At 35.6% G+C, this 11,001-nt stretch overlaps 2 protein-coding genes across 3 annotated transcripts in view; one reads left to right on the top strand and one right to left on the bottom strand.

Annotated features, from left to right (window-relative positions):
* Positions 1 to 939: 939 nt before the first annotated feature.
* Positions 940 to 5,888, bottom strand: SelR (methionine sulfoxide reductase SelR). 2 transcript variants are annotated; one of them, XM_018552086.1, is made up of 3 exons: positions 5,591 to 5,888; positions 3,780 to 3,952; positions 940 to 1,176 (listed from the first exon to the last, which is right to left on the bottom strand). In XM_018552086.1, exons 1-3 carry the CDS (start codon positions 5,674 to 5,676, stop codon positions 992 to 994), a joined length of 444 nt encoding a protein of 147 aa, XP_018407588.1. In that variant the 5' UTR covers positions 5,677 to 5,888; the 3' UTR covers positions 940 to 991. The 2 variants fall into 2 exon arrangements, with proteins under 2 accessions (XP_018407588.1, XP_018407586.1); XM_018552084.1 differs by having other exon boundaries at positions 940 to 1,140; positions 5,591 to 5,762.
* A 2,708-nt stretch (positions 5,889 to 8,596) lies between these two features.
* Positions 8,597 to 11,001, top strand: part of lap (phosphatidylinositol-binding clathrin assembly protein lap) — a 36,637-nt gene continuing 34,232 nt past the window's right edge. Inside the window, exon 1 of the mRNA XM_018552146.1 lies at positions 8,597 to 9,411. Within this exon, the coding sequence (XP_018407648.1) occupies positions 9,282 to 9,411 (130 nt within the window). The 5' untranslated portion in view covers positions 8,597 to 9,281. The remainder of the gene's footprint in view (positions 9,412 to 11,001) is intronic.

Here is an 11,001-nt window from a genome sequence, read left to right on the forward strand (position 1 = left end):
TCATCCGACTTTAACTTTTGTAAGAAAAAAAAAGCATTTATCGCTACCGGAAACCATTCGACAGAAATCTGGTCTCTCAGGAAGAAATGTAAAATTTTTATGCCGATAAAAGTTTCAAAAGGCGAGGGAATGCAAAAAAAAACAGAAAGGGAAAAATGAATTGTAAAAATAACGCCTAGAATTTTGCGTATATTGTATTATAACACCTTTCAGTTTGTTTTGAAACGTTACAATATAAGAAAACATTTTATAACAAACATGTTCTTTTCTTCATACAAAATATCCTGCTCTGCCTAACAGTATTACGAGTAAGAGGAACGAGAAATGATGACTATTATATTTTATTTTTCATTTAATATATTAAATTAGAATAGATAGACTATTTACATATGGCGTTCATTGAAAAAATAACATCTCTCAATTAGACGTTTCTATCATCTGTCTGATATCACGCTTTCTCATATGATATACATGCATCCTGCGTGGGTGTTATACTTTTTTACACTTTGATACGGATATGTACATGTACGTTTGTAATATCGAAAGTAGACAGTACACAATGAAATTCAAGAGAACTGATAGTATGAAATTGACTTCTTGTCGCAAGTGAAATGTCGGTCGGAAACGCATTATAGTTACATCAACAGTATATTTCTTAACTTGCAAAGAAGCTTTAATGTAGAAAGGAGTATTTTTGCGAATAGATTACGAAAATCGTATATAATTAAACGTTACAATTAATGTAATAAATAACGTAGAAACATTTGTTAATAGCACACCGTCAGCAGATAAAACGTTAAATATTCTCTATAATAGTAAACTCACTTTACAGACAGCTTATTTGGTATCTCGACGATAATTATTATTACTTAATTTCTTTTTACAACGCCTAAATAAAACAGAGGTACTTTAATATTTATAATACGAGATACTGTCGTTATATAAATATTAAAAAGTAAAATATAGAGTGTAATAAGCGCGCATGCTGATTTTACGTAGACTTCTCCTCTCCCGCCGAGTGGAAGCTTATGGAGGCGGAGTTGATGCAGAAGCGCTTCCTCGTAGGCTTCGGCCCGTCGTTGAACACGTGCCCCAGGTGCGCATCACATTTCGAACAGGTCACCTCGGTCCGCACCATATCTGGGTTTGCGATCAGCAGTAGTAGATTGCCGCCGACTAGTTGGGGCGTTGTTTATTCGACGCGACGCGCGATTTTCAGCGGTGTTGTTTTTTTTCAGTGATGAGAGTGAAGTGGTTCAGTGGTGGTAGTAGCCAGGAGATTGATCAGGGAGGACGAGAGGAGAAAGAACAATAGAGTGTGATTAGACGCAGACAGACACCCTTTTCTCACGGATACAATTTTCAAGAAGTAACAGAAGCGATCTAAAAGATCTTGAAATAAGGAGAAAATCGAACTAAAGATTGATCGACCAATTATAATGAGACAGCTAACATTCATATGATACTAACAGAATAATGATGAAGAAATGCATACATATACGGCAACGGTTTCATTCAATATATACATTTTTATTTTTTATTATATATCTAATTGTTACCTGCTAATTGTTACTTGTTATATGTTTCCAATTCAATAGCACGCTTACTTGACAATATTGAAAATTATGCAATCACATACTCTAGATTCTAGAGTGAAGACTGGCATACATCTCTGGAGACGTATTATATCTTAAAATATATTAATTATTCTTTTAACATTAATGAGATTTTTAATATTGGTTGGTCAGTTTGGTTGGTTTGTTTTTAACTAAAACAATATGTTTTAGTTAAAAAGTAATATAACTGAGCAGCCAATATTAAAAATCTTGTTATTATTAAAAAAATAATTAATATGTTTTAAGTTATAACTTGTTTAGATAGGGTGCTTTCCAGCAACGGAATACAGTCATACATATGGTGTGTGAAACAGTAATACTAAAAGTGCTGTAACTGAAACGTTGCTTAGCTTTTTTATTTCATCGCCAAAGTGAAATCAAGGAAAATTATATACACTTCTGTCCAAATATATCTGAATGTAATTTTGAAACCTTTTATCAGAGTTTCACTATCAGACAAATAAATGGTAATAATATATAAAAATTTGGTATTCATATAGTGATTTAAAATGACGATACAGTCAGACACAACATTTTAACTGTATACAATTGTGTAGACTTGTGCCATTAGAAAGTACGGAATCGTACGATATATTATACAGTATTGTCTGTATACGCTGGTGAAAAGCACTCGCAGTCTCCTTTATTTGTATTTGTAACTAATATATTTTTTAAATTTACCGCATATTCATCTTTATTAAGTATTTACTTACGTCATAGAAATATTGTAAGTTCATATTTGTAGAGCTCTGTGAGTATTGAAACACACTTGCAAATGATTAAATATTATTTCAACTGGCGTAATTTAAAAGCAAAGGAACTTATTTGCACTGAATGTTTATAAAAAAGATATTTATATGCATTAGGATTTGCGAGTAAAAAGAAGACATTATTATATATACTCTTAGCCAAACTAAACAAATGAATGTTATGTTTAACAAACAGTTATCGATAACTTTATGCTCATAAATAGCACTTAACACGATAAGATATTTGTAACTATCCTATTGGTCATATTTCTAATGTTTTATAATGTACAGCTAGCATATTAGTTTGATAGAAAAAGTGATGTAAGTCTAACACAATCACACTCTAAGCAAGTACATGCAGGAACCAAGGAAAATAGGAAATTTTATCTAATATACACAACATTTCATATTTACAATAGAGAAAAATACATCATATATAAATGAATACTAATATAGTTCCTGTTTTTGTAAGAGAAATACTTTTAAACTGATATCTATGTACACAAGAAAAAAATGAGGCGCGAAGAGTGAGTGACAATATAATTATAATTTTTGCTACGAATTAATATGCGATAATTTTATGGAAAATTGAATGTTATGAGAAACTCAATATAAAGACTTCTACTTTGGATAGGTGCAGAATGTGAAGAATGAAATGTGACCAGGATAGGCTCAGTAATGTTATGCAAGTGTACAATTATGATACAAAAAAACAAAATAATATGAAACCTACGAAATACTCTAATTATTTCATTAATAAAAGTGTGGCTTATATAATTTGTTTTTAATATATATTCTATTCTTGTTAGAATGGAGAAAGAAGGAAATTTTTTTCTTACTCTATTTTTGCAAAATTGCTCTGTTTTCGACGTCAACATCTTTTCCTATCAATATATTGTAAATGATTCAAATATCATTCAGAGTTCTGAAGAGCAGAGTGAGAAACAGATTTTTTTCCCATATTTTTTAAGCAATTAAAATGTTTTACTGGCCAAAAGAATGATAGAATATTACACTGTAACAGTTGTTATACTACTTAAGCATGTATGATTCTATTCTAACAATATAGAATTTGTATTAAAGACAAATGGCGAGTTCTAACTTTTTATTAATAAAACAAGTGAATAATATATTTCTCAGGCGTTTATATTAATTTGTTTATATTTCTATATATGTTGCAAATTATTATAATATTATAAATAGTGAGCAGGTACGATGTTGGAATCGGAGATTTATTTACGAAATATAGATATTCACAAGTCCTAATTCTAAATAATCTAAATAATTTGAATGTACCTGCGGACTATTGTGCAACGTTTAGATGAACGTGAGGTATGAATTGCCATTCTAAGAACGCGAGCATATAGTTACAAGAGATACACTAACGAAGGTAAATGTAACGACGCTCGCTTACCATGAGAGGTGTCTTTGGTCAATTTGATGCGTCCTTGATCCAGAACCTCGTTGAATGCGGGCCAACCGCATCCGCTGTCGTATTTGGTGTCCGAGGAGAACAATTCCTGATCGCACACGATGCAGGTGTACGTTCCCTTGTCGTAGAACTTGTTGTAGCAACCGGTAAATGGCCTGTATCAAATAAAACGAATGAGTCAGGGGATGATGAAACGACAATATTAAGGGTGGAAAGGGGAAAGAGGGAGGTCACAAAAACCGTGAAACATATAACTTATTTTTAAACTTGCTGACCATGAGACCATTCACGCACAAATATACAAAGGGACGCTCTTGAAAAAGTTATTTCGGTGTTTCTCGTCCAAGATCAACTTGAACGTTTGAACAAGCACGCGGGAATTTGCATCTTTTTTATTTTTAATTCACGACAGTTGCAGTGAGTTATGTCACGTTGCTATCTTATTTGCGACATGCAATGTGAGAAATTCCAGTAAACATCAACGTTGTAATTTTTCAATATAAATGCAATTATATATAAGAAAAATTCTATATTCGGTTAAAGTAATCATAGTGCTTAGATAACATATATAAATATAATATATATTATTTAATCTTTAAAATTTTTCTTACTTTAAAGATTAAAAATTGAGCCATTCTTTTTCAAAACTAGCTTAATTTTCATTCTTTAAAATAAAATTCCACACCAAAGAATTTGCAGAGTATGAAAGTTACATTATTGAGAAATTATAACATTGATGAAATATCCTACACAGCATATTTATGTGAATAATATTTTAAAATATTTCAATAAAATATTTCGAAAATATTTTATAAATGCTTGTAAAACATTTTAAAAAATTGTATTAAATTATTTGATAAAAATATTTTAAAGATATTGTAAGAAAAGAAGATTTCAAAAATACTCTTCTCTGGTTTCCTGGATATTTATACTTTAGAAGTATTTTATAAAAAATTCCTGAAATATTTCGAAACTTGCAATAAAATAATTTTGAAAAAATTCCTAAATATTTCATGTTGTGCAGGAATAATTACTATAGGAATAATAATAACTGTTAATATATTAACTATTACGATATTAATTTTAACATGCACAAAATCATATCAGACGAATGTACGATGTGTATAATGGTATTATTTTTACATATTTCTATAAACTCGACTTGCGTAGAGAATTTAAGCGGGGCGTTTCTAAATAATGCCAAGCGGCGAGAATCTGCCCGGCAGATTGCGTAAATATGGATCAGACGACAAATAACATCCGTCTGTGTCATCAATATAATTATACGTTGCGCAACACCACGTTGCGCTTTGATCGCCCATTACAGAATCAGCTGACGTCTCCTCGCGGAGTGCGATAACAGGAAGTAGGTCGCGACAAAGCTGTGTTAACGGAAGAGTAAGATTTCCGCTTCGAGCAGGCTGGTGTGTGGGAAATTTTCTTGAGGAGTCTCGTCAAAAGAAATTCCGTTCCCAGATCGGTTTTCTGTAATATAAGACTCCAAGCAGAACAAAAAAGTCACGACACCAAAATGACTCCAAAATAATTACTAAAAGTTACATTTAAGTTACTTTTAATGCCATTTTAACATTATCGTGACCTGTTGTCCTGTTTGGGATGTAACAAAAGGTAAACTTAGCCGAGACCCTCGCTCGGATTGTTGTCCTGGCCACTAAGACTGTTCGACATCTACACGTCGTCGTCGTCGCCGAGTGCAAATCCGTGGGGAGCGTTTTCGAGGACGCCGGTATCAGTAGCATATGACTCCCAAGTTTCGCACATGTGGCCCTCACCTCTCCGTGCCCTTCTCTTGCGTCACATGCCACTGCAGCGACGTCAGGCGCTTCCGCGCTTCCTCCTTGTCAACCGCCGTCGTCATCCTCCTGATCGCACCGAGTACGTGTCGCAGAATCTTGATAACCGGGATCGGGATCGACTGGGATTCACGTAGAATTACGTGCAACAATTCTACGCTTTCCGGTCGAACGTTCTGAACCTTGCTAAATCTTCGCGAGTACAGGACGCACCACGCACGCTTCTCGGCCAACTTCGCCGCACTGAACCGGAGTGAACCGCGCTCCGATGCTCCGAGCTCCGAGTCGCAAAACAACGCTAACGCTTCGCCGCGCGGTCGTCGGGTCGACCTCAATTGGCGCTCCAGTCACGTTCCACGGACCGACATAAGCTGTGTTCCAAAATTTACTGGTAGCGCAAAAAATCTATCGTTTTTACCGCCAACGCGATGTTACAAATACTTTAAAGCGTTTTTTGATTGGTCGATTTATGACATTTTTTTTTTCTAATTGATCAATCAAAAGCTTTAATGCTTTAAAGCATTTGTAACAGACTTTGACCGTAGCCTACATTACGTGCACTATAAATTTTCAACCGTCGACTGGCAATAAAATTTGGAGCACAGCCACATAGATTGCATTATATGTAGAGAACTTGCATAAGATATTTTACTTATAACAAAAAGTAGTAAAAGGCATTACCTGGAAAAATTAATTACTTGTTTAATTTAATTAAAATTTAATTGAAGTTCTGTGAATAATATAATGACGCAGCGTTATACTTTTATTAATTACATGAATTGGTATAAAATAAAGTTACTAATTGAATAAATTGGTAATTTGAAAAATTTATCAATTAAATAATTAGTAAATTTTAGCAATTAACATAATAGCATTTAGTTTATCACTCTTGAGTTTGATTTTAAAATTTCAGCAATAAAACAATGTTTATCATATCTTAAGATTGGTTAACATAAATATAAAATTTATTTACACAACAATGTGCAATAACAAAAGCGATTTCAGTTAAACTATTTGAATTAGGTAATTACAATAGTTTAACCGACAGAATCGTATATAAAAATTTGAATTGTATATTTGTCCCTCTGATTTTCCGTAACAACAAAAAATTAATTTCATTTATGCTCAATATTATATTTTTGCAGGCAGGTTGCTGTAATAACGTGAACTTAGTCACCGATTATCGGTCACGCGGCGATTTTTCCTACTTATCCATCGGATTTTAAATTTTACTATATATATAAGTAAACATGCAAAATAAAAAAAATTGATTGTTTGTACATTTAATCGTTTAGATATTTCATATTAAACATATAATAAAAAACGCGAGTGAAATGAACTAATTTTACTATTAGTTATTGTTAATTAGGGTTGCTACGACTGCATTCGATGCCTCGCCATATATAATTGCTTTTCAAACTAAATTTATCGCAGACAATCGGCTATTTATTTAATGCACAGAACTGAAAAAAAAAATGCTCTTTGCCTTATTTCATATAAACAAGAAGTATAAACAACAAAATGCCTTCCATTGGTTTACGATATTCGATTATGATTCGTTTGATTGTCTAATATTATTGTTATTGAAGGACAAACTAAAAACCGGGTCAAAGTTGTGCAATCAATGAGAAATGATGCAAAAGAAACAATACCGGACACGTAAACGTGCGATGGAAATGTAGCTACCTGTTTGGAAAAAGTTGCAACAATTAATACTGAATTGAGAGAGAAAAAGAGAGAGAGAGAGAGAGAGGAGAGGAGGAGGGAAAAGGAGGGAAGGGGGAAGAAAGAGAGATTGTGATATTTGGCAGGAACGTTCCATTCTATTTTTTGTATATTAAATATTATTGAGATATTAAAATAATACATATTATTATAAAAACCATCATTTTATAATAAAATTCATCATTTAAATAAAAATCATTTTAATAAAAAGAATTTTAATCAAATCATAATTATTTTTGTTCCTATAATTTTGAAATTAATAAATTGACTAAAATTGACATCAATGTTTAAAAAAATAATTAAGCACAAAAGTTATTACAAAATGATGTCGAAATTATTCGAAATAATTATTAAATAATAATCTTAATTATTAAATTATTTTTCAATCAGTAACAAAATATTTTATAATTCATTTTAATATTATTGACGTACTCGTGATTTATTGTTCTGTTTGAACGTATTTATCTTTTCAGATATCTATATTCGTATATCTCAAGGAAAATCATTTGTTTGATTTCTTACAAATCTATTGTGATAAAATTTAAATGTGAATTCCTTGAAAGAAGCGTGAATTGAAACAGCTGGAAACATTTTCCGTGAACTAACGCCCTCTCTATTGTTCTTCAAAATTAGTGATAGAAATGTATGTATTTACGTTTTACATGAATGGGTGAATTTCATATAATACATTATGCGTACAAAAAAAAGTTTTGAAGATTTTCATATTGTTAATTCATTATCAAATTGTCTCATGTTTAGAAAAGAATTATTGTAAACAATAAAAAAAATGTAAACTTTGAAATACTTTCCCTAATTCGATCATGAACTTTTAGAGAATTGCAATTCGCACGTTGGTAACTATGCAAAATGGACGAGCGCTAACTTCACACCGTATTTTCAATCGATGGTCGGCGTCGGAGTAGCTTCGGAAACCGCGTTGTCATTATTGCTTATAATTCATGAAAAAATTTCATTCTGAGTATAAAATGTTCCTCCAGTAACGAAACAAAAATTCAACGACCGAAAACGACCCACTATTGATTCGAACGACCCAGCGTCTCTTTCGTTTCGATTTGATCTTCGAATTTTCAGTTGCTGGCTCGTAGCAGTGACGTCATAGCGGCCGCCGAGCGTCAGCGGGGAGCGCTCGTGATTGGTCGGCCGGGCCGGCACGGCGTGGCGCGCGCCGCCCGCGGTCGGCTGGCACGGTCGGCACTGAGCGCGGTCGCCATCTTGGCAGACAGAAGGAGCCTGCTGTCGCCGTCAGCCGCCGACGTAACGCCGTCCAGCTGAGCCGTTAAAGCTGAGCGTGAGCTGTCTGGCTCCGCTGCTGGTGGAACGCGGAGAAAAATCGCGGCGGGCTATCGTTCGCTCCGACGCGAACGCAGAAACCGGCCCGAGGAAGTGGTGGCGGCGGACGAGGAGAGGCGGAGGAGGTAGAGGAGTAGGAGCAGCAGGAGGAGGACAAGAGAGAACGAAGAGAGGTGCCGGAGGACCGGAAAAGCAGCGCGCGACGGGCCGAGTATAATATCGGGGTGAGCGGGACGTCGTGGACGCCTCGGCGCGGTAAGCGCCTGGTTCTGTCGTGTCGTATTGTGGCGTGTCGTGGCCGTGATCGTGATCGTGTCGTGGTGTCGTGCGCGGTCAAGTCAGCCCGGAGAGTGTTCCCGAACCCCCGTAGTCTCGCTCCCGCTCGTCCGTCCGCGTCGCGTCAAGGACGGCCAACTTCACTCGTTTCTCGAGGATTATCCCTGTCCCATCGTCCTTGTCCCCGTTTACGTCCTTCAAGCCATCGTAGTCGCGCTATCCTTTCGTAGTTCGTTCCACCGGTGCAACAAGAGTGAAAAGACTAGCCAGGGCGAAGAATTGTCAATCGAGGGAGGATACGCGATCTTCGCCGCAAACGTCAACTGCTGCTGACTTCTGCTACCACTGCTGGGACAGTATGGCGGGACAGACGATCAACGACAGGCTGTTGGCCGCGAGGCACAGTATTGCCGGCCAGGGCCTCGCCAAGTCCGTTTGCAAGGCCACCACGGAGGAGATGATCGGTCCCAAGAAGAAGCATCTCGACTGTAAGTAGAGAGTGAAAGTTTGCCCCCACCGATATCACTGCGAATCCAAGTGTGTAAAAAGTCATTCTGTATACGTGTGTTATTTATTTCCTAAAACTTTTAAAGCAAATTTCACTTCGAAAAGTGAAATCTTATTCTTCAAGATTGAATATTGAGCCACTCTTTTTCAAGACTGGCTTCAATTTTCACTCTTTAGAGCAAGATTCCATTTCAAAGAATTTAGAGAGATAGTTTACCGTATAAAAGTGGCACGATAATATACGTTGAAATGTAAAAATCCATATTTCTATGCAGCATAGTGTTATTTTTACACACTCGGTTTTGCGTGACTCGATGTGTCGCCGAGTGCCGTCCTTTCACCAGCATTTAGAGCATTTTTCGAATTTTAATTAACAATAGGACCCCGCTTGATGCTGTTTTTTTCTCCGTATCTCCAATTTTTCAGTTTAGGAGAAAACACTGATAAAAAATGGAATTTGTCGTCTGATTATTGGAATTCTTGATAGGAAAAAGGACGTCTCGACGTCACAGGGTGTCGCCTGCTCTGATTCAATGGGATTTTGTGGCCGTTTCTCTGCTGTTGATTCACAGTGTAGCGAGACGGCGAGTCGCTCACCTTTTCCCTATTTGCCTGCTTTCGCGAAAGAAGGTGAGGAGCGAGCGACTTGCCCTCCCCACTGGTCTGTCTCGCGCGAATCCTCGGCGTTAAGCAATTTCTCGGACGGGCATGGTTGAGCGAGATCGACTGCAGAACGTCGGGTTTAATTCTCCTTTCCACATTGACATGTACATTGACGAGGCAATTAAAGCAATCGAAGTCGATTGAACCGCCTCCTGAATGCGTGCTTGCACTTGTAAGATTTTCACAGGATTTCCACTTCACGCTTCACACTGTAATCTTGTATTCTACGAAATGTGTCTCTGTTCAGCAACGTATGTTTAGGAATGCCATCTGGGTGGACAATGGAGCTCCTGAAGAGTATAATAATACTAATTGTAATGTCCCCTGGAGTAGGATGATCAGATCTGAATCATAAGAAAACAGTATATATGCACACTTCTTAAAAAAAATTTGAAAACGAAAGAGGAGATAATTTTGTGTACCTCAAATGTACAAATATTTATTATAATAAGCTAACATTTTTAGAACATAATTTTGATTGATAATTTTTACTAATATAATTTTATAAATATATAAACTTTTAATTGACCCACAGAAGTTCTACAATCTCAACAAAAGTACATGTAGTCTCAAAATAGTACAACTGGTAACCTTATCCGGGAGGAAAATGAGTTCAGAAAGAACTTCTTTTCATTTATATTTTGTTCGCTGCCTTTGAAAGATACAAACATTCAGACTTTTGATAAAAAGGGAAAAAGGGCATCACGTAGGAAGATTAGAGAAAGAAACGTGGAAAAGGGATAGACTTCTCGTACCACGCATGTTCGATTCATGGAGACTTCGCTCCGACCCGCGCGATTATTAACATGCTATTTTCGATACTGAGAAGGAAAATTCAGAACATAAATTGCGCGTCAAGCATACGCAAAAATGTTAATTAGAATTATATATGTATATATATATATATA

The sequence above is a fragment of the Cyphomyrmex costatus genome, unplaced genomic scaffold (assembly GCF_001594065.2).
Source record: "Cyphomyrmex costatus isolate MS0001 unplaced genomic scaffold, Ccosl1.0 scaffold154, whole genome shotgun sequence".
Classification (NCBI taxonomy): domain Eukaryota; kingdom Metazoa; phylum Arthropoda; class Insecta; order Hymenoptera; family Formicidae; genus Cyphomyrmex; species Cyphomyrmex costatus.